General features: G+C 37.3%; 1 protein-coding gene across 1 annotated transcript in view; it reads right to left on the bottom strand.

The window, feature by feature from the left end:
• The window catches only part of LOC118843765 (WD repeat containing planar cell polarity effector), a 397160-nt gene that overhangs the window by 168105 nt on the left and 204115 nt on the right, over window positions 1-24940 (bottom strand). Inside the window, exons 12-13 of the mRNA XM_036751528.1 lie at window positions 13926-14114; window positions 10094-10217 (exon numbers count right to left, since the gene is read on the bottom strand). Coding sequence (XP_036607423.1) covers window positions 10094-10217; window positions 13926-14114 — 313 coding nt within the window. The remainder of the gene's footprint in view (window positions 1-10093; window positions 10218-13925; window positions 14115-24940) is intronic.

Here is a 24940-nt window from a genome sequence, read left to right as displayed (position 1 = left end):
CTAGCTAGCATAGTGCCTTGTCCATAATGTTGTTCAGTTGTTTTTTTTAGTCATGTCTAATTCTTCCTGACCCCATTTGGGGTTTTCTTGCAGAGATTCTGATGTGGTTTGCCATTTCCTTCTCCAGCTCATTTTTATGGGTGAGGAAACTGAGGCAAACAGTGTTAAGTGACTTGCCTGGGGTCACATAACTAGTGAGTGTCTGAGGTAAGATTTGAACTCAGGAAGATGAATCTTCCTGACTCCAGATTTAGCACTCTATTCACTGTGCCACCTAGCTGCCCTTTGGCCATAATAGGTGCATAATAAACGTGTTTGATTTTAAGTGAGTAGCAAGGAAATTAAGGCCAGAATGATTGAAGAGATTTCTTTAGGGCACCTCATTGTAGAGCTTGCTGCAAATCAGATTCTTCAGAAAATGAATGTTCCAAAAAATTGTGAAATTAGGGGCTGTTATATAATTAGATCTCAATTGATCCTAATTTGACCTTAGTAAAAATTGAGGTGCCTGGCAACAGGAATATTTCTAAGAATTCAATGGGCTCAGTGAAAAGCATCCATAAGAACAATTTGTGCCAGATGGGTACAGTACTGAATTACTATATGCATGCACATGCAAATTCCAAAGCATTTTTGGAAATCATCTTACTCATTTAGCAAGCTGATCCTAAAATCTAATAGCACTTAGAATAATCTCTAAATTCAATGGAGGTTCTATGCGAGAGGAGTAGTGAGTTCCATTAGAAAAAATCGGTGAGACCCCAGAGACATATTTCAGCATGTTGAATATGTTTTGTAGATTTTTGAAGGAGATTGCTCTATCATTTTAATTTCTTAAATTTCACCTCCTCACAAACCTAAGTACCCATGGAATCTTTGACTCATATTTCTCATAGATATCTTGCCTAAAATGTTGAGAATCACCATTGGGTTACAATTTGGCCCACTGTAATCTGACACTAAAAACGAACATCACATCTCAGAGATGTCATTCATATTATTTAAAGAGGCCAAAATTATGTATTAATACAATGCTGCACCAGTGGATTAATATTGCTATTTTAGTTATTTTCAGTTATACTGCAGATGTAATAATGATCTTCTTGAACATATTGCGACGTTATGTACCATGTGGAAAGGAAGCTAAGCCAACTTTTGTTGAGTTTTTGAAAAATGCATTATGAAAACAAAAGAGCTATTTTAAAAAACATAATCACAGTGAAAAACTGAACAAATCAGGAAAAGATCGATGTTTGAAAAGGTTTTAAACAATGTTACAAATCAAGTCAATTTTTAAAAAACCCAAACAAATAAATATTATGAATTGGCAATAAATATGCATGATTAGGGTCTTTTCTGGTTAAAAATAGATTGGCTTTCAAATTCAACCACCCCAATATTCCTGGAGCCCAGAAATAATGACAAGTCATTAGGAAAGGTTGCTAATCCACCATGATTTTGTCTTAAAGCCCCTGAATTTCTGCCATAAATTTCCAAACCATAGACTGGGTAATACTCAATTCAACATATCTGTGGAATTCAATGGAACAAGTACCAGAGACCTTAAATCAACAACAAATTAAATAATTTAACTTGACTGCTTGGGATCATGCAAAAATTCACAGTTTATTGTAGACATTGTTTTCTTTGAAGAGGCAGATAGAGCCTTGAGTTAGCATTTATTATCTGAGAAATGTTCTAATCTCCTCTGGACTCTTTTATTTCTGTTAAGTTTAAGTGAATAAGGAAAGGCTAAAATGTATTCAGGTTGCCCCTACCTACATGGTATCTAACATAAAGGAAAAGTAAAAATTTAAAGTAATTATCTAGATTTTTCTAAATACATTTGGTGGCATAGAGATGACTCTGAATTTGATTTTCAAATTCCACACAGCAGGAACAGCCTTTACTTTTAAGTTCTTAGCTATCTATTGGATCTACAAAAGCAATCAAAGCTTTTAAATAAATTGTAGCTTGTATATTTTTCTGTATAATCTTCTACAACCTCTAACAGGGTGGAAAAATTGAATAAGACAGACTCCTTTAGTTACAAATTGTTCCTAGAATCACTATAACTCTCTTAAAAGCCACAATTTGTGCATATTCTATACATGATCTCTGGAGCAGCTAGGTAGCACAATGGACTAAGTGCCAGGCCTGAAGTCAGGAAGACTCATCTTCATGAGTTCCAATCTGTCCTCAGACACTAGCTGTGTGATCCTGGGCAAGTCACTTAACCCTGTTTACCTCAGTTCCTCACCTGTAATTTGAACTGGAGAAGGAAATGGCAAACCACTCCAGTATTTTTGCCAAGAAAACTTCAAAATGGGGTTATGAAGAGTCGAACATGACTGAACAACACTGTATACAATTTCTAATTAGATTTATAACATGCTAACAAAGCCCATCCTCTTCGTACTGCTTTCATGCAGTTTCAGCATTTTAATGTAGGCTAATAGACCAATAACACCTATTTTGTAGATAGTCTTAATACAGGCTATTCTAGGCAGAGACATACTGAAATGAACAAATCTTTTTTGGCACAGTGAAGACAAACATTCCTTGTAGTCTTTTATTTTCATATCTTTCAACTTAGAAATATACTTCCTGCCTGAAAGAAAGAAAGAGCCATCAGTGAGGGCCAATCTAGGGCTGGGAGTCAAGAATTGCCTTGAAGGGTTCCTTATAGGATGTTCCAAATTTGCAGGGGCAGCCCATTCTTTGATAAAAAATGGCCTTTCACTCAGTTCCTAGAGTGTCACTCACAAAGTAAGAGTTAAAGTGAGAGACAGAAGAAGGAGAGAGACAATTAGGTTCTGAATAGCCAACACAACATGGGTAAGTTTTGTGCATCAGGAAGGAAAAGTAAAAATACTGAATATTTCAATAGATCAAAGAAAAGCTATAATTCAACTACACAAGGTAATCCTAATGGGAAGATAGCGATATCTTTATTATCAGAAATATCTGTATTCCAACTTTTCTTCTCTTTGCTTATGTCAAATTTTTTTTTATCTGAAACAAATGACTGACACACATTTTAACAATGGAAATAAATTTAAATGAGGGAATAAACTAAGTTGGAATTAATAGGGATATTATTAAGGTCGCTATTCAAATTTTTGTTTTATTTAATGCCAAGAACACTGGCCAAGGAATCAAAATAATTAGATTCTAGTTCCAGCTTTGCCTCTGTTTTACTTTTGACAAGTCAATAACCTTTAACCTTTCTAGGTCTAATTTTTTAACTAATGAAGTGAAAGAGTAGGACCAGGTGATTTATGAAGTTCTTCTTCTAGCTCTTAAATTTTATGACTTTATCATATGAGGATACAGTCAAAAAAAATTTAAGCTATTACATCAGAGAGAAAAGACAAGTGAATGCTTGCCAAATATGGAGCATTAATGATATGATTTAATTGAAAAGAAGTAAAACTGGATAAAAATCTTTATTTTAATGAAATTTAGACTTTCAAGGCTATTTTTAAAACCAAAATCAATGGTATAGTAGCTATTCAGGACCTGTTAATTTCTTTCATACTATTCTCTTAAGCTTAAAGGTTGTTTTTTATACTTGCATCCTCTTTTTTCCCTGTTGTTCCATCTAAACAGAGGTAGGTTAGGAGTAGTATGGACCCACCTTTGAGAATTAAACTAAATTCTACTTAAACTTGAATAAAGTAAGATAGTAGCATTCTTATGGAAATACTACATTATAATGACCCAAGGCCTTGTAAATTTTTTCCAGTCTCTGATTCTTTAGAAAAATTCACATACTTATTTTACTAATAAAAAAAAAAGGCAGTTCATGAAGTTACACTCTAGTGGAACTTCACCTTCAAGATTCTTAGGGATTGCCGTAAGTGGTCATTTAAAATAAGTGTCTATTTAAAGAGCAGACTGGTTATCAAATATTTCTAATTACAAACAGTTTATTTTTTTGCCATTTAGGCATATTTGCATAAAGAACAAACAATAATAAAATAAGTTTTTCTATTTTCTAACAAAATGCACATTAGCTCTAAATAAAAAGTTTCGCTTTTTTGAGGGGGAAAAGCTTCTATTTAAAATATATCCTTTAGTGTATAGTTTATATCCTTTCTCATTAGCTTTAAATATTGCTATTTGTTCTATGCCATCCACCTACGAAGACAAGCTATCCTATTGACCAACCCAACAAATCCTTGTATTCACCAAGTATTATTGCTTTAAGAAATGAAAAATTCTCATAAAATTATTAGGAATAATTTAAGTATTTATCTCATGAAGTACAGTATTTCAATTTTACACAGGTAACCTTCTGAAGAAATAACATACCCATTTGCAACTTGGGACTTCTATTTCATTCAACCCTTTAATATTTTGCATAGATTATGATTTGTGCTATTCAAGTGAATGTCCAACTCCCTTAAATCACAGATCCATCCAAGCAGCCAAGGATTACTACCGTATCGATATGTTTGTTAGTTTATTTTCTTATTGCAAATAATGTTGCCATGGCAATTTTTGAACATAGGGTTAGTCAACAACCTTCTTGTCATATAAACAGAATAGTGGGATCTCTGGGTAACAGGGTATGAACAATTTAGTAACTTTTCTTGCAGAATTCCAAAATGTTTTTAGAACAGCTAAACTAGTTCTGAAACTCCAGCAGTGAATGGGAATGTCTTCCCTTCATCCCTCTGACAATAAGTATTCCTCTCCTGTAGCCTTTTTGCTAGCATTTGGGGTATGTAGGGCTCTTTGCATTGCCACATCTTATAGGAAGTTGCATTCAGACCCAAAGTAGGACTTTCCCAGCTCTGTGAGCCTATTAAGTAGATCTTGGCATCACAAGTAGAACACTGGATTAAGCGAGAAAATGTGGCTTCCAGGTGTGGTTCTGTTACTACCAAGTCATGAGACCTTAGACAAATCTTTTAGTTTCTCTAGACTTGTTTCTTCATATGGAAAATGAGGCAGATGTATTAGGCGATCTTTAAAGTCCCTGTAAGTTTTCATTTTTAAGTTTCTCTACTTAGATGATATACAATGTATTTTTGTCTTTAAATTTGTGGAAAAAAATATTACATATGTTTACAAAAAACATTTTCCCTAGAGAAACTGACAACCCCAAATATGTAACCAGAAAGGAGATGTTTGTTCTATACTTCAAACCACGAGACATTACATTTTTAAAGTTAGGCTTGGATTTAGATTATGAATGAAGTCATCAAAGCAATTTATTACACTTGTAGCAAAAAGAGACAGTTAAGAAATTTCCCCATTGCTAAAAGATCAGCGATATCAAACTCAAATAGACGCGGGGGTAGCACTAAACCTATGTAAGGATCATTGCAGCCCATATCTACCCTGTTGTTGTTCAATTGTTTTCAGTCATGTCTGACTCTTCATGACCCCATTTGGAGTTTTCTTGGCAAAGACACTGAAGTGGTTTGCCATTTCCTTCTCCAGCCTATTTTATAGATAAGGAAACTGAGGCAAACAGGGTTAAGTGACTTGACCAGAGTCACACAACTAGTAAGTGTCAGCTACTGGATTTGAACTCAAGAAGATGAGTCTTTCTGATTCTGTATATTAACAATATCTATGTTCTATTGTATTTTTATATTTTCTAAAAAATATTTCCCAATTACATTTCAATCTAGTTCCATGATGGTAGCATTTGACACCTGAACAAACTAATTTGAAGGAGCCACATGATTATCAAAGATCTACCTTTCTATTGTTAGTCATTCATATGATAACTTTAGCATTTCATCCTAGGCTATGGATAAGGACTGGACATCTGTGATTTCATTGGTAAAAAGAACTTCCAAGAGGGGAAGCTTTCTCCACCAATGCAAGTCAGAACTTTCTCTGCAATCTATAATCTTAGAGAGTTGCCTCAAGCACTGAGAGATTAAGTGATTTACATGCTGAGAGTACGACAGTCAGTATATATATATCAGAAGCAGGATTTAAACCCAGGTCTTCCAGGCCAGTTCTCTACCCTCTGTGCCATGTTGTTTATTTTTTTATGCCAGATAAAACTAAAATTTGGGGAGGTTATTAAAGATTTATTAAGTAAACCAATTTGAGAATCAGAAGATCTGCCTTGTAGTCTTGGGTAAATCATTTAGTTTCTTTGTGTTTTCTCATCTGGAAGATGATGGAATTGAACCATATCTTCATGGTCTCTTCCAATTCTAAAATTAGATTGTTTTTCAGTATCTTGGTTATCATATGAAGTCTTCCTCTTTATGAATATTGCTTCCTTGGGTAACGCAGAGATACAGATGATTAGGAAAGGGATATAAGGAGGACAGATTTCCTAATTTTTGCCTTTCCACCTCCTCTGTTCGAAGCACGGGTCATAGATTTAGACCTGGAAGGTGTCTTAGAGGCCATTGAGTCCAATGCACTTGTTTTACAGATGAGTAGCTGAGGTTGAGAGATAGTAAATGATTTGCCCAGGGTCATACAGCTAGTAAATTATCTGAGGCTGCATTTGAATTCAGGCCCTCCTGACTCCAGGCCCAGTGCCCTCTCTACTGTACTTCCTGATAGATTCAAAATGCTCTAGATACATGACCTTGTTTGATCCTTACCATAAATACCCTATAAGGTAACTACTACCCCATTTTACAGATGAGGAAACTGTGGCTCAGAGAAACTAAAGGACATGCCCATGGTCATACAGCTCGTAAGTGTCTGAAGCAGGATTAAAACTCAGGTCTTCCTGACTCAAAGTCCAGCACTCTACCCACTAAGCCAGGCTGTCACCTTCCTATGTCTGAATGTAGATTCTTTAGGTCAAGTATTTCAACCCTTATAAGTAAGGAATAAATATTGCTAATCTCATTTGATGTGACCCAAAATGCATTAAAGTGGGTGAATTTTTAAAACCACAATGTAGTTTTACTAGTAAGCATTTTAAGACCTCAATGAGAAAAATATAACAAGGAGATACACTAACTTTAACAATTAAAAAACTAAACAAGTTAAAAAAAAAGATCACAAAACTTTTGGACTGGAGTCGAATCACAAAACCCTTACAGTACTCGGTGGAACGTGTGGAGCAACAACTTGAGGCTGTTGCATTTAAGGATACAGAGCTGGTCAGTATTATCTTTGGCTAGAGAAACCAGGATCTTGAAACCATAAAATCTTGCCTAAACTTGCATGGGAAGATAGTGGCTGAGACTTAAGATTTCTTGGACCTGGGTGGAGATCAGTAGGGCACAATCTTCTGGGCACAAAGTTCAAAGTGGTTACAATTATGATTTGCATATTTTCTAGAGTAAAGATTAGAAACCAGCAAAATAAAAGAAAAGCCAAAACAAAAAAAAATTAAACTCTCTGTACCTAAGTTTAAGAAACCCAGACACCATGCAAATAGTTTTGGTGCTGTTACAAAAGCAGTGTCAAGATTGTTGCCGCAAACTAACATTAAAAGTCTTCATGCTTGCTCCTGACTGAGTATTTAGATATTTAGTAGCTTTTCTCATAATTCCATGTTAAAGGAATGAACAACCAAATGAAAATACAGGGGTGGGAGGTGCTATACTTGTAATTCACTAAAGTAAAAAGGCACTTGGCCTGTTCCTTTCCCCCTAAGCAGAGGACAAACTTGGCAGTAGTTTAGACACAAAATATGTCTCTGACTTAGCAATCTCTTTTAATTTTCCCTGTATTTAATCTTTTCCCCCCATAACACTTATTTGTGGCTTACTGTCAGAAGAACTAATAAAAATCATTATAACTGGAGCAGTAGTAAGATATGGAAAAGGAAAAAAATCCAGCACACCCCAGAGGGAAAAGTACAATTACAGAAACAACAACGTGGAAGAGCTAGTCTTAAAAAATTTAATCCTAACAACTATGTAGCCACTCATAGAATGCTATACTAAAGGCAGAATTACACTACGACATTAGTAAAAACACATCAATATCCTCCAAAGTCCCATATTTGCAGACTGCGTGAAGATCAACATCCCAAGGCCACAGCAGCAGGATGTCTACGAGATGAGCCAGAAAGAAGAATTCAAACTTCTTTGTCAGTTACCTTTTTATAGCCTGGTCCTCTGGGAGGGAGGTGAGAAAATGACTTGGCCAAGAAACATGAAAAATAACAGAGAATCTATTTCTATGTGGAGCAGTGTGGCAGATAGGGAGAATCTGCAGGTGGTTATCATCATTTTCTTCCCTTCCTTCCTCTACTACTCCACACCGTCTCCATTCTGGAGAAGCCCACCAAATCAGAGTTCTGGATAACCGAGGGAATGAATCTCAAACAGATTTTCACAACTACCTAAGTCAAAATATAAATAGAAGTCCCATATGTTATTGGTGCTTTCTCACTTGCACAGACACTTGATTCATCCAATATGAAGTCACTTGGAATACACCAACATTAAGTCATTCAGAAAAAGTATTCAACTGAAGACCACATTCTAGCGACATATGAACACTTCGGAACCTTTAAGGATACTTTGTTTTTCACAGCCTTTATCACTAGTCAAAGTTAAAAGCACCACATCGAAAATAGAAGCCCAATTGTGGAAAATGAAAAACTACAGTACAGTGTTCTTCCCATATATCTTGATCCAGCGCTCAAATTACCTGAACAAATAATAAGTATCCATGCCAATTCAAAGTTTCTCTGTGTCCTTATTTTTGGCGGGGGAGAGGGGAAAGAAGGGGAGATTAAAGGGTGAGTAGATAGACAAACAGCAAAGACTGCCATTCATTCATTCTATTCTGTACTAGGTGAAAGTTTCCAGTAATCATTTTGTATAGAGGATATAAAATAAAAATGAAAACTCGTATTCACACAGTGCTTTCAAGTTTACAAATCACTTTTTTTCATACTACCTTCCTGGAAGTTAGGTAGTACAAAAGTATTAATATCCCCATTTTACAGATGAGGAAACAGACTGTGTAAGGTTAAATAATTTGTACCTGATTACTTGCCTAGTAAATATCTGAAGTGAGATTTGAACCTAGGTGTTCCAACTCCAAGTCCAGCATTCTATCTATCACACTATTAGATGACAGAATTATTTTGTATTTACTTATTCTCATGTATGTTTTTTCCCCCAACAGAACATAGGATTTTTGAAGGCAGGAAATATTTCAGTTTTTGTATTTGCATCTCCAAGGCTTTGCACTTAGTAGGCGCTTAATAAAATGCATGTTCAGTTGAGTCAAGAGATCCTGCTGCTATCACTATCTTGCTATATGATTTACTTGAGTCACTTAATTTCTCTGTTGCCTCAGTTTGTTAACTGGTGAAATGATGATCACCATACCTAACACACAGATTTTCTGAAAAGAAATTAAATGAAAGATGTGAAATTAATTTGAAAAAATTAAAAGTACGATTCTTAAAGACATAATAATAATAATAATAATAGTCTAGCTGTGAAATTATCATTTTGAAATAGCTCTTTCCTTTTGGTGTACGGCACTAAAAATTATTACATCTTATATGTGGTGATAATATCTTGACTTTTTATGGTTTTTCTTTGTTGCTTACATTATTTAATTCTTTGTCACAAGTCTGAATGATTTTACCTATTTGCTAAGTATTTTAAATGAGATACAGTAAAGTTACATGCCATTACCTGATGAGACAATGGAAGAGCCATTCCATAATAATAACTCTGAAAGTGAGGGAAGTAAATGATTTACATTTTAGAGGTTTCCAGTTAAAAGTATCCTTAGCTGACAGCCTACTTATTTGCATTTCTAGTATTCCTTTAAAACTCTCAAGTTTCCTTTGTGTTAGAAATACAACCAAGTTAAATTAAAAATTGACCACACATGTGATCATCCTTTTCACAGAAGAAAAGAGAAGGAGTGACATATTAAAAGGTATCAGTGAGGGAAGGGCCCTCCACAATGCTCCATTATAATGCTTAAAAAGAAAACAAGAACCAATTAAGTAAACCATGATTGGGGAAGGTAGGTGCTTTTTCTTCCTAGAGTGGACTGATAAAAAGAAAACCACAGATAATGATATTAAAGAATACTTTAATTAAGACATATGACCACTGAACTATGCAATTAATTTTGAAACTAATCAAAGTGAAAACTGTCGATCGATCACCTGAGCAAGTGGTGGAAGAACCTCCTTGCGTATTTGCTGATTGGGTCTCTATATTCCAATATAGTTGTATCGGAGAGGGGTCTTGTTGGAGCATAGAAGGATCCAAGGCTTGCCTCAAGCTGTGCTGTGGAGTTCAAACAGAGACAGCACTGAGACAAGGGAAGCTGCTTCAATTACAAGGGAGCGCTCATGTTTGCAGTCAGTCAGGTTTTGCCGACTTAGATGAAATATGAGCTTGTTGCAGGAAAGATGAAATTAAAATATGACAGCTGGTACAAAAACAAACCTGTGTATAAACTTTCACTTAAGGCTAAGCTGACAATGACTCTGATCAACAAAAAGCTGTCAAAAGTGAAGAAATCCATAATGAACCAACCTCTCACCGCAAATGGGTAATTAAAACAGTGACTCATCAAAGTAACACAGTTTGAACAAGTTTTTCCAGTAAAATCAACTCACAAACTTGACATTTGCTCTCTTTAACCAAAGGGAGGAAAAATTCCCTTTCCTGACAGGGGAGTGGAATCAGTACATTGTGCACTAATGCTTAAGTGAACAAATGAATACGTATTAGAACTAGCACCACAATTACGTGTAGGAAAGAGTAGGTGTAGGCATATGGCTTGCACAATGTGATTTCAAGGGCATCAAGTCTTGCCCATATGATCTGTTGACAAAAGCCTGAAATGCAACTAGAATGTTCTATTTTTTTAGTCTATGGTTCCTGACTCTATTAAAATCCTCCCAGCTCATTTATGTAGGTCGCTATCAGTCCTTTATACTTTAGTGTGAATGAAACCTCTGTGGACAGATTTGTATGGGTCTTAGAGAAACTCCATTAGATTATAAACTCCTTGAGGGCAGGGACTGTCTTTTGTTTCTTTTTGTATGCCTAGTGCTTAGTACAGTGCCTGGCACATAGTAGGTGCTTAATAAATGTTTATTAAACTGAATTGAAGTTGAAGCCAAGGCAGTGGCAGGTGGCAGGAGGGATGGACAGTGAAGGTCAGTTACTACAGCTCAGAGAAAAGTCAAAGCCCTGATTCTTCCATGAATTAGAATGATTCATTTTAGCATTTAGTGAAAATCTAGGCACAATTAAGAAGTTTTTAGTTTGTCAGATCTGAAAGCATTGCTTTGTACTTGGCCAAACTGTTGGTAAACTAAGTTTTTCATTATCTCACTTTTAGAGTGTCAGATAAGCTGAATTTGAAGGATACTTTCTTTCAAAGCAGCAGTCAATTTAGATTAAAATGGAATATTGCGATGTGATTGCAAAAACAAGCTGGATCCTCTTTGCATTGCTTGTTTTCTTGACAGTATGTTTTGTGCATCTGAAATGTTCCAACCTACAAGGAATACAAGTAACCATCAGCACAGTTATAGATTCATTAGATAGCCCAGCTTGATACTGAAGACAGAAAGGAAGATCTCAAAGATAACTATAACATTATTATAAAGAAAAGGACTCACTGGGGTTCCTTAATAAAAGGAAAACATTACCATGGTAAATTGGTTAGATATGGAATAAATCTTGGCGGAAAAGAAATCTGAAATTTTTAGAAATGTGTCTGTCAGATCTATGGGGAAAAAAACAACATAACCACCTACTTATAATGTGCATATTTTCTATATTCCAGTTTCATGTAAGTTTTATACTTTTAAAGATATCCTTATATTGCATATTAGCAAATGCCCCTGAAATTTACACTCGGGGGGACTGGTGTCATTCTTTGTTCTCCCTCCTGAAGGCTAATCCTTCCTCCTTGAACTAAGTTTGGGGCCTGGGTATGAGAGGCCCATATAACAGCAAAGGTCTTTGGGAGCTTCACTACTCAATGGTATATATCTGATCCTAGGTGTGCCCACCTGCTGATATCAGAAATATTATATTCATAACTAGAAGTAAAATGCAAGGGAAAGAGCCCCGGGTTCAAAGCTCAGGCCTGGCACTTAAGGGCTGATTTTCAAATCCCTTAATCTCTCAGATTCTCAGTTTCTTTATCTATAAAATTAAGGGGTTGGAAGAGAGGAACTCAAAAGTTCCTACCGGCTTTTATTAGCTGTGTGAGCTTGAGTAAGTAATTTCACCTAAGCCTCCATTTCCTCATCTCTCAAACAGGGATAACAGTCCCAATACTACCTACCTCACAGAGTGGTTTTGAGGAAAGCTTTGTCTAACTATGTGGTACCATGTAAATGAGAACTATTATTCATTAGCTGCTAACATATTCTTTTTAAGTGGAGAGAAATATTGGAAGTAGTCCGAATTGGTTGGATCACTGCCACAGAGCAAGTTGAGCAAATGCCCATGGTGTAGACTAACCAGGGTAGTGGGTTGTTGCCACTTTCTTTTGGGTCTCTAAAACTGCTACAGTTAAGGCCACCTTCATGACATCAGACAAATGCCCCTTTGCTCTTCGAGGTGGTCCAACATTTCTATGAGTGGAAAATGGAACAATACCGAACCAGTCGCGGGAGTATCTAAAAGCATTCCAAGATTATATGCCAAAGGATTAAATGAGCACCTTCTGTGATATGGAGACAATTCCAGTGTAATGAGAAGGGCACCAGATTCGCAGGTAGAGGACCTGGTTTCTTACCCTAGCTATGCCACTCATAACCTGCATCAACTTGGGTAAATCACTTCCCCTCTCCTGGTCTCAAATGACTCTACTGACTACTACAAAAGCAGTCCTTTTATTTTTTTTAAATGCAACTGTATACTTGACATTAATTGAGTAAATTAACAAAGGAGGAATCATTGAACATGGTATGGTGGAAAACATGTTAGATCTGGAGTCAGAGAAACTGGATTAAAATCCTGGATTTGTTGCTTACTATCTGTGTAATTTTGGGCAAGGCACTTAATGATTGCTAATAATACTAGCATTTATATAGTGCTTTTAGGTTTACAAAATGCTTTACAAATATTGTCTCACTTAATCCTCAAAATAACCCTGGAAGGAAGATGTTATTATTATCCCAATTTTATAGATGAGGAGACTGAGACAGATGGCATTAAGGAACTTGTCCAGGGTCACACAGCTAGAAAGCAACTGAAGCTAACTTCAGGTCTTTCTGAAACCAGGTCCAGAGCTCTCTCATCCATTGTACCACCTGGCTGCCTGGATCTCTGCTCTTCATCTCTAATATGAAGAAGCTGGATGAAATGACCTCTAAGGACTCACTTAGCTTGAACTCTATGATTCTAAGATCATAGGATGGTGGAAAGAATAATGTACCCCAAATGAGATGATCTGGGTTTAAGACTCATCTCTGCTACTAATGCAATGGTTAGCAAATATCCTAATTTCAATGAGCCTTGGAATGGCTTGCTTTACTTTTTGGCTCTTACGAGGATCAAAGAAAAATAACTGATTAACATATATATGCATATATACATCTATATGTATATATACACACATATACATTTCAGATAAGGACAAAAACAGGGCTATCATGTTACAACTGTTAAATTTAATATATACCTAAAAAACCAAACTGCAACAAATTGACAGTTTCATAAACAATGTTCTTGTTTGGTGGTGATTTTAAATTCATAATAAACTAGAAGATTCAAAAAGTAAAGCAAAAGAAATAGGATGGGGGCAGTTAGGTGGTGCAGTGGTGGATAGAGTACTAGCCCTGAGCCAGGAGGACCTAAGTTCAAATCCAGCCTCAGACACTGGCTAGCTGTATGACCCTAAGCAAGTCATTTAACCCCAATTTCCTCCCAAAACTAAAAAACCAACAACAACAACAAAAAGGAAAAAAGATGAAGATGGTTTCATAGATAAGATGCACTAAAGAATTACAGTTTAACTCTGACCTTCTCTCTCTGGTGTTAGCCGTTGTCTAAGAAGATGGTTGACGATGGCACTCATGCTCATGTAACACTGATGACCCATAGTATTCCAGTTCATGCTGCTTAAGACGCTTATTGCTTCGTGGATCTCATCATAACGAATATATTGATGGATGAGCTCTACAAGACTCAGCTGTCCTTTTGTAAAGATCCCTGGAATATAAAAATTTAAAACAAGTTGTAGGGAAAAGTAGAAAATGATTACAGTCAATGCATTTTAAAAACCTGCCCAATTTGCCACCAAAAATGTTTTACTGTATGGACTAAGAGATAGCCTCTATTTTCCATAAAGAAAAGCATTTTATTTTAGTAATTTACTAATCACTTTCATGTCTTCTAAGCTATATAATTAACCAATTAATTGCTAAAAATAAAACATAATCTAACAAAATATCAGAGTATGATAGGGCAGTAATGACCTCAAAGAGAGCTAATTACCTTAATTTATTGGTAAGTATTCCCAATCAAAGCTTCTTTCTAATTTCTTAGAGATAAAAACTTTCACAAAACCTAATTATCACACTTGCTGTTCTTTTTGAAAATTAGCATTAGGGATAATATTGTTCCAAAGTCATATGAAATTTTCAGCATAATACCTATTTTGATAGACATCATGGCTATACTTTGCCACAAAAGAGTTTGGTACAAAGTACATGCTTTTGCTAATTCTCCCAAATATATGGAAATTCATTCTAATTCCCTGATGAAGGATGGGGGAGCTATCTTGAAGATATTAGGATGGATGCATAGGGAGCTGATAAACCAACTTAGGATCAAAGAGAGAAAAGGACTGGTATTTATGCCAGATAGGAGAGTGATCATTGTTGATAGAAAGGGCAGAAAAAAAAATTCAACTCATTTGGTTTCTATTTCTCTGCTGAGGAACATTATTTTTGGACTGGAAAGAACAAGTCAAAAATATCTGATAACAACTTGAAATCTAAGGTAAGTAAGGAGATAGTGAGAGAATACCTACAATAGGGTTCAGATTAACTGGGACAAAGCAAAATAACTAAATGTATTGCCTTATACAATAAACCTCATAACTTTTTATGCCTTTAAATCTTTTAATGTGCACCACATCCTTTAGTTGTAATCACTTGTTTTATACAATTCAACATTGAGTTCACAAAACATTGACACTTTTAATTCATCATGAACCCATATTTGTATCACATTGGACAGCATATTTTTGACAAATAGTCCATTTTTTTCCCAAATCTTTTCTTGATTATAGCCCATCAGTTTTCAGTGGGGTTTTAATCAGGCAAATTTCAAGGGCAATGAAGCACATTTATCTTCATCTTGGATAACTTTCTTAACCTTCCACAATTTGGGTCATAGAGTAAGCCCATGTCACATATAGCATTCAATCTCTATTTGAGAATTTCTATAATTCCAAGACAATTCTACTTCTCAGCATATCCATACATTTATTAGACACCATTAATATCTCCAGGCCCACTGGAAATAAAAATTGCCCAGATATTATTTTGGGTGAATGTTTTAAAGTCTAATGGAGATACTTAATATATATTATATGCTCTTCTCAACTTCTGACAATGGTTTTGATAACACCCTTAAGTGGAAAAAAAGTAAGTTTCTTCAGTATAAATGACCATTTCCCAATCTTTAGTACACTAATCTTTGGATTGTCTTGACTAGGATAAGTTGTTGTTTCTTGAAAGAAGGGGTTAGTAGCCTTTAAAGGAAAAAAAAACTGGTCTTTTCACTGTTCTTCCAACTTCAAACCTTATTGTAAAGGAGTCAATAGCAATCACACCATTTGCTTGTTCCCTCTAAAGATGTTTGCTTGTTTTGGGAAGATTAATTAAATTGTTTTGCAATAATAGTTTGTCAATTTTTAGTTTCATTTTAACTCAACTGCATTTTCCTTTGTACTTTGATGCAACTTATTTGGTTTCAGTGTGGACTTGAATAATCCTTGAAACTCTTGACTTCTATACCAACAGCCTTTGCAATATCTCTTACAGTTATTGAAGTGTACTCTTTAAAGAGTTATAACTTTTGCATACTTCCTTGAAGTAATATACATTCTTAATAACCAAAGAATGAAAAACACAACATAAGACAACAATTAAAAATGTAGATATGTCACTATCCCTATTATTCAAATGACACAGAACTAATTAAATGTGAGGAAAGTAGATAAATCCACTTTCTTCTGGTTAAAGTTAGATACTCTGAGTCAGCCTAGTGTTAGCAGAGGCACATGCATGACTATTCACAAAATGGAACCATGTCAAAATTATTGCTTGTCCCAAGTAATTCAGATATGATGCTATCTGCTCTCTGAAGAGTCTTTGAAGACCTCAGGATTAAACTGTATGCCATGTTATGGAAAAAAAATATGAAATATTAAGATGCTGCCAGTGTTATGCAAAAGACCATGAAGAATGAGAGAAATGCCACAGGTGGGTTTTTTAAATGTTAAAGTTATTTGATATTCAGTCATTTCAGTTGTGTCTGACTTTGTGGCCTCACTTGGAGCTTTTTTGGCAAGGATACTGGAGTGGTTTGCCATTTCCTTCTCCAGTTCATTTTACAGATGAGGAAACTGAGGCAAACAGGGTTAAGTGACTTGCCCAGGGTCATACGGCTACTAAGTGTCTGAGGCCAGCTTTGGACTCAGGAATAGGAGTCTTCTGGCACTCTATCCACTCTACCACTGAACTGCCCCTAGTTTTAATGGTAGGGACTGTTTTTGTTTTTGTCTTTGTATTCTTAGCAACTAGCACAATTTTCTTCACATTATACATACTTAATAAATGTTTCTTGAACTGAATTGAATTAATGGGGTCCAAATAAAAGAGGTTTCTTACATTTAGTTTGGATCTTGCATTTTCTACTATAGTAGTCCTTCAATGGCTTTTTCCACAAGGCCTATTTTTCTTCAAATTTCACAAGGCATTTTGCTTACATATCACTTTTTCCATTCAACTGAGATATATTTTATAACATTTGCAAAACATGTCACCAATAAATAACACATCAAACAGCAATGATGCCAACAAGGAAGAAAAAAGGGATCGGCTGAAAGAGGCTGATATAGATGCACAGGAAACTCATTAGCAAACACAGTTGTGTTTTTTTTAAAGACATGGAAAGTGCTCAAAACAAGAACTACAAACTCTTAACTAAATGAAAGATAGCTCTACATGAGTAATAATTAATAAAATAAATGAGCATTAAAATACATAACACTGAGCTTTCACCTCACACCTATCAAATTGGCAAAGATGAACTTAAAAAGTCTGATATCATAGATAAATTAGAGAAGTGAGGAAAAAAATCACTTGTTAGATTAATGGATGGGAAAAAAGTTCATGAGCAAAGAAGGGATAGAGAAGATCATAGGAGGTAAAATGGACACTTTTGATTACAATAAATTAGAAAGTTTTTGCACAAACAAAGCCAATGAAGCTAAAGTTAGAAGAGAAGAAAGTAAATGGGGAAAAAAAATATTTGGAGCAAATTACTCTGCCCCCCACCAAAGGGTTTTATATTTGATCTTAGAGGATGATGACATGGTCAGATCTGTGGTTTAGGAATATCACTTTGACATCCAAATGTAGGATAAACAGGAATAAAGATAGACTTGTGGCAGGAAGATTCACTCATAGATTATTGTAATAATGGTAAAGGGATGAAAAGGTTTGGAAGAACCATTGTGTTGAATGGGATAGTGAATACATTTGGTTGTTATTCAGTCGTTCAGGTGTGTCTTGCTAGTCATGACCCCATATAACCATATAATGACTTATATCAGGGTAGTGGCTATGTAAGAGGAGAGAAGGAGACAAATGGAAGAGATCTTATGAAGGCCTTGGCAACAGATTGGATATGGCAACTGAGAGTGAGGAGTCAGGGATATATAATACCTAGGTTGCAAATGTGAGTAACAGGAAAAATTGTGGTGCCCTCAACAGTGATAGGGAAGTTAGGAAGAAGGGAGAGTTTGAGGGGACAAATGATGTGTTCAGTTTTTGGTATGTTGAGTTTAAGATGTCTACAGGATATACAGTTGGCAATACCCAACAAGGCATCTGGAGATGTGAGACTGGAGGTAAGCAGAGAGATTAGGAATAGACAAGCAGATCTGGGAATCATCAGCATAGAGATGATAACTGAATCCATAAGAATTGATGAGCTCACCAAGTGAAACAGTATAAGGGGTGAAGAGAAGAGAGCCCAGGACAGAGTCTCATGAGACTCACAGTGCATGTATCCTGGATGAATTATACAGCAAGGAGACTAGGAGTAATAGTCAGATAGGTAGGAGGAAAACAAAAAGAAAGTATTTAATGAAAACCTAAAGAGAAGAGATTATCAAGAAGAAAGAGGTGATTAGCAGTATAAAGTTGGTCAAGAAGGATGAAAATCAAGAAAATTCTGTTAGTTTTGGCAATTAAGAGATCATTGGTAGCTGTGGAGAAAACATCAGTTGAATGATGAGGTGGAAAGCCAGATTGTAGAGTTAAGAAGACAGTGAAAGGAAAGGAAGTGGAGGCACCTATTGTAGTCAGCCTTTTCAAAGAGTTTGACCACAAAAGGGAAGACAGATGTGGAATGATAGCTGGTAGCGATGTATGGATCAAGTGAGGCTTTTTTGGTGATGGAGGAGACATAGGCATGTTTGCAGGCTATGGTGAAGTGGCCAGTAGACAGAGAGAGATTGAAGATAAATAAGAGGGTGGAGATGATAGGGCAATCTATCGGAGAAGATGTGATGGAATGGGATAACTTGTGCATGCAGAGGAGTTTGTCCTGGCAAGGAGAAGGGCATCTTATCATGTGAGATATGGGGAAAGGAGGAGTTATTGGCAAAAGGCATGTGGGTGAAGTGAGATAAGGAGGAGGGGGGAAGAGGCAGCTCTCAGCAAATAGCCTCAATTTTTCAGTAAAATATGAGGCAAGCTTCTCAGCTAAGAAGGTGCTGAGAGAGGAAGCCACAAGAGGTTTGGGGAGGGATGAAAAGGTTTGGAAGAACCATTGTGTTGAATGGGATAGTGAATACATTTGGTTGTTATTCAGTCGTTCAGGTGTGTCTTGCTAGTCATGACCCCGTGAACCATAGCATGCCACAACTTTCTGTCCTCTGCTATCTCCTGAAATCTGTCCAAGCTCATGTTCATTGCTTCGATGACACTATCTCTTCATCTCACCCTCTGCTATCAACTTCTCCTTTTGCCTTCAATCTTTCCCTGCATTAGAGTCTTTTCCAGTGAGTCCTGTTTTCTCATGTGCCCAAAGTATTTAAGTTTCAGCTTCAGCATTTATCCTTTCAATGAATAGTCAGTTAATTTACTTAATTATTGATTGATATGATCTCCTTGCTTTCCAAGGAACTCTCAAAAATCTCTAGCACCATAATTCGAAAGTTTCGGTTCTGTGGTACTCAATTTTCCTTATAGTGCAGGGGTGGGGAACCTGTGGCCTCAAGGCCACATGTGGCCCCCTAGTTCCTCAAGTGTGGCCCCTTAACTGAATCCAAATTGCACACAACAGATTCCCTTAATATAAGGATTTGTTTGTAAGACTTGGACTCAGTCAAAAGGCTGCACCCAAGGACCTAGAAGGCCCCATGCGGCCTCAAGGCCACAGGTTCCCCACCCCTGTTATAGTGCAACTCTCACAGCCATACACTACTACTAGAATAACCACAGCTTTGACTATATGGACCTTTGTCGGCAAGGTGATGTCTCTGCTTTTTAGTATGCTTTCCAGATTTGCCATAGCTTTGCTTCCAAGGAGCAAGCGTCTTTTAATTTCGTGGCTACAGTCACCATCTGCAATGATCTTTGAGCCCAAGAATATAAAATCTGACACTGCTTCCATTTCTTCTCCCTCTATTTGCCAGAAAGTAATAGGAACAGATGCCACGATCTTCTTTTTGTTAATATTAAGCTCCAAGCCAGCTTTGACACTCTCCTCTTTCACCCTCATCAAGAAGCTTCTTAATTCTTCTTCACCTTCTGCCATCAGATTGGTATCATCTGCATATCTGAGATTGTTGATATTTCTCCTGGCACCCTTAGTTCTGGCTTTGATTCATCCAGCCTGGCATTTCATATGAATAAATTATTGTTGTTGTTGAGTTCTTTCAGTCACGTCCGACTCTTTGTGACCCCATTTGGGGTTTTCTTGGCAAGAAGTTTGTCATTTCCTTCTCCAGCTCTTTTGACACACGAGGAAATTGAGGCAAACAGGGTGAAGTGACTTGACCAGGGTCACACAGCTAGGAAGTGTCAGAGGCTGTATTTGAACTCATGAAGTGAATAAATTAGGGAGATGTAAAAGAATTGACTTGTAGTACTGAGAGCCCAGCGGAAGTCATGTAACACAAATCTGCAGTATATTCAGTGCACATGGTTTAGTTATTTTCTCCAGCTTCATTCAGTGACACATTGTAGGAGCAAAGGCAGAAAATAGTGGGAGTGATCAAAGGCTGAAGCTTGGAAAATGGCAAGATCGGTTATACAATAAGTGTAAGGAGCTCAAGAGGAAAGGGGAAAAGAATAAGCTTTTACATAGGCCTACTGTGTGTCAGGCACGGTGCTGTGTGCTCTTTACAAACATCATCTCATTCGATCCTCACAATAATCTTGGGAGGTAGGTGCTGTTATTATCCCCATTTTACATTAGAGGAAGCAATCAGAGGGTAAGTGATTTGCCCAGGATCACACAGCTAATGTTTGAGGCCAAATTGTACTCAGGTCTTCCTGATTCCAGGTCCAGTATTCTGTCCACTGTGCCACTCAAGCGAGCAAAGTATAGGGCTGAACTTGGATAAAGGTGGAGGGAGGAGGAGAGTATAGCTAGTATAAGGGTGGTGGCCTAGGAAAGAACTTAGGGGTCAAGGGACTGAAGGTCACAACCTGTATAAAGAACAGGGTTTGATAATAAAGAGGCAGAAGTAGATTGACAATAGATTGTGATGAGATTAGAGAATTTCAGCGTTCATGACCATGAAGTGGTACATTTGTGAATGATGGCAAGATCATATTCGTGTGAGGCTAAGGTTAGCATGTTTGAGGGAATGTCAATATGCATGTTTAAGTCCCCTTGTATGTAGAGTTGAGGAGGAGGGAAAGACAGTGAGGCAGGCAATGTACTAATTGAAAATAAAGAAGTGTTGTGTCCTGGAGGATGGCAGACAATAGTTACGCAAATTTTGATATGGTGGCAGATATGGATGAAGTGAGCTCCAAAGGAGAAGAGGTTACTGAGTTATGGTGGTGGGGAGAGAACTTGCACGTGGCAATGGGGAATAAGGAGCATTCTAACTCCCCTCTCCTGACCATTGAGTCAGAGGGAATGGATGAAAGTGCAGCCAGTGCTAGAAAGGGAGGCCGGGGAGCCTGTGTCACCAGGAGTGAGCCAGGTCTCTGTGAGGGCCAGAAGATGGAAGGAGTAGGAAAGGGAAAAATTGAAGATGAAAGCAAATCTGTTGTCCACGGAGCGAGTATTCCAGAGAGCACAGTGGAAGGGGTGGAGCATAGCTTTAGCATGAGATACTGTGGTAGGGGGCTGAAAGAGATAGAAATAAGGAATCAGGCACGAACAGGACGAAAATGATGACTGTCGGGGGGTTTAGAATTATGGGAATGAGGTGGCTTGACTGGGGGCAGTTTGTTAATCATTAAAGAATGAGTTTAGGTAGATTGTCCTTAGGGGTTGACCTCATGGTAGAATCTTATACTCTTATAGGATGGGTAGGCATCTATGGAGAATTGATAAAAGGAATTAGAGAAGAATCACACAGGATAAGCATTAATGGGCCATATTGTGCACACTGTTGGAGGGAGCACCCCCAATGATGACAGCTACACAGGTATAGTACATCACTTGCAAAAGATGATGTAATAAAACAGCTCCATACTCTTATAGACTGATATTCTGTGGTTGTGGCATATGCTTATGATTTATTTAGCAGAAGTATAAACCTTGTCGGTATATCTCTCTTTTACTTGCAGACTTATTGGAATCCATGTGACTCAGGCTGACCCTAATTTTGTTAAAATATCTTATACATCCTCTCCAGTAATGATACCATCAATTAACACTTTGGTAAAGAAAAATCAATGAACTAGCTGTTCCCCGATCTTGTCTCGTACTCTTCCTCTTCCGGACATTTACAAAGACCTCCAAAGCCTGGAATGCCCTCCCCTCACAATCTGCCTCTGTAGCTATTACGTTCTTCAAGGTCCAGATCACGTGCTACTACTCCATGAAGTTTTTCTCTTCCGCCACTGAGTGAGTCTGTCCTCAAATTTTCCTCAAATCCAGAGCATTTTGTCTAAATCACTCATTTTGTCCCTGCCACATTCTCTCTCATATTATATTTATTTATGTGCAATTCCTTTCTCTCCATATGACTCTAAATTTCTTGAAGGGAGGAATATACTATATTTTATCTTCGAACCCCTAGGACCTAGCACAGTGTCTTCATAAGGACCAGAGTTTAAGAGTACTTTGAAAGACCACGTTTCATCAACTATTGATGTAGTGTATATTTATTTTTATTCACAAGGCAAAGAAAATAGAGTTAGAAGGATGGAAATGTTTTATTTCAAAGTAAAACTATAATATTTGCTTGTATTTATTTGTATTTAAAGTTCATTGGGGGGCAGCTAGGTGGTGCAGTGAATGGAGCACCAGCCCTGGAGTCAGGAGGAACTGAGTTCAAATCCGACCTCAGACACTTGACACTTACTGGCTGTGTGACCTTGGGTGAGTCACTTAACCCCAATTGCCTCACCTTCCCCCTCTAAAAAAAAAGTGTATTGGCACAGATAGAAATTATAGTAAAATTATTGTAAAAATTGTATCAATTCATGTGCCTAGTTGTTCCAGTGCCAATAAATATTTACCAAATATATTGTCCAGCCAAACGGGACTATTTGCTAGTCCCTGTACATGATATCCCACCATCGCCCCTCTTGACTTTGGATGAGTTTTACACCATTCCTGGAATGTTCTCCCTTCTCACCTCTCTGTCATGTACTTCATGGTTCCCTGCAAGGGTCACCTTGAGACCAGCCTCTTAGCAGAAGGCTCTTCTAAGCTCCCCAGGTTTGTTGTTGAATTCGATCACTTGGACCCATAGCCCTTTTCTAACCAAGCTACTCTTAAGGAGAGCACAGTTCACAGAAGCTGGGCTGCTGTTTTTATTAGCCATCTTTTGCAAGTGATATACTATACCTGTGTAGCTCTCATCATTGGGGTGCTCCCTCCAACGGGGTACAATATGGCCCATTCATGCTTATCCAGTGATTCTTCCCTAATCCCTTTTATGAATTCTCCATAGACATCTACCCAAGATTCTGGGGTCTTCTAGGGAAGTTAACCATGTATAGGTACCAATGCTATATTCCCTTTAAGATTTTTTTTTTGCTCTCAGATAAATCATCATCATAATCAATGGCATATTAAAAACAAACAAATGTCAAAGGAAATTGTTAGAGAATAATGAATGAGAGAAAATAAAATGTTAAGTACTTGTCTAAATTTTTATGTGTTCTTACTTACAAATCAGCTGTGCTAATAAAGATAGCTAATAAAATGTCATATTTATAGATAACTTAGAGCTTTACAAAGCTCATTTCAGTCTTTTAATTATAGCTACTATTGTTTCTTTTCTTTTTCTTTTTTGGGCAATCGGGGTTAAGTGACTTGCCCCGGGTCACCCAACCAGTAAGTATTTGATGCTAGATTTGAATTCAGGCCCTCTTGATTCCAGGGCCGATGTTCTGTCCACTGCACCACCTAGCTGGCCCTACTATTATTTATTTCTTAATCTCTCTCTGCTCTGAGTACTTGTCCATAATTCAAAACTGGGAAGGACAGATTACATGTTGAATGAAAGAACTGAGATTCAAAAAGATTTTGGCAGACTACAGCTAGAGGTCTCATCTAATGAGATAAAATTTAGGACAGGGGAATATCTGGGGAATGGACCCACAATTTCATTGGTGCAGGGAGCTCCTGGTGAGGAAATGTTCTCTATTAATTCAGCTAAGGACCTTATCTGCCCCTTCTGGTCTTAAAGAACTGTCTGACAGACTGAAAGGTATAGCCTAAGGTCATATGACTGGTATATGTCGGAGGAGGGACTTGAACCCAGGTTTTCCTGGCTTCAAACTCTATTTACTCTGCTGTGCCATCTCTCAATAAGATGATATTTGAAAGGGATAAATGAGAAGTCTTACATTTGGGTTGGGGGAGAGGGGAAAGGGAATGAGTATTGATACAGTGGCAGGCACTGTACCAAGAACTTTGCAAGTACTATCTCTCATGGTCCTCACAACAAGCCTGGGAGGTAGGCGGTATGGTTATTACCATTTTACAGTTGAGGAAACAGAGGTAAATAGAGACTGACTTGTCTAGGTTTACACAGCTAATAAATGTCTGAGACTAGATTTGAACTCAGATTTTTCTGACTCCAGGCCCACCGCTCTATCCCCTGTGCCACGTAGCTGCCTCTAATTGGGTATTAAAAACTCAATTATACATGTAGAGGATGAGAGGGACATGATTAGATGATAGAGCATGTTGAAAGGAATTGTAGCTTTTAGTGGACTCTATAGATGAGCTAAATTATGATAAAGTCTCAAGAAAACCTAATGAGAGTTCCTACTGAATCACTGATGTACACTGCGAGGGATGTGATAGTCCCCCTGTACACCGTATATTGATCAGACCTTATATTCTCACCCAAGTGCCACATTTTAAATGTGCATTGATACTGCAGGGACAAAAGGGGAAGGAGCTGATCCCAAAGAGCAACACTGCCACCCATGGGTAGCATTCATAGGAAAGGAACTGAAACCAACAGGGAATAACTATACGTGTGGGGACCCCATTGTCCCTACCTCCCTGGGCAGCATATGCAGAGTGGGATATACATGATTCCAGCTCAGGTCATGGGCCCCGAGCCACTCAGGGACTCACTTATA

This window comes from Trichosurus vulpecula, chromosome 3 (assembly GCF_011100635.1).
Source record: "Trichosurus vulpecula isolate mTriVul1 chromosome 3, mTriVul1.pri, whole genome shotgun sequence".
In the NCBI taxonomy this organism is placed as follows: domain Eukaryota; kingdom Metazoa; phylum Chordata; class Mammalia; order Diprotodontia; family Phalangeridae; genus Trichosurus; species Trichosurus vulpecula.
The sequence above is the reverse complement of the archived record's forward strand: the minus strand, read 5'-3'. Positions and strand labels throughout refer to the sequence as shown.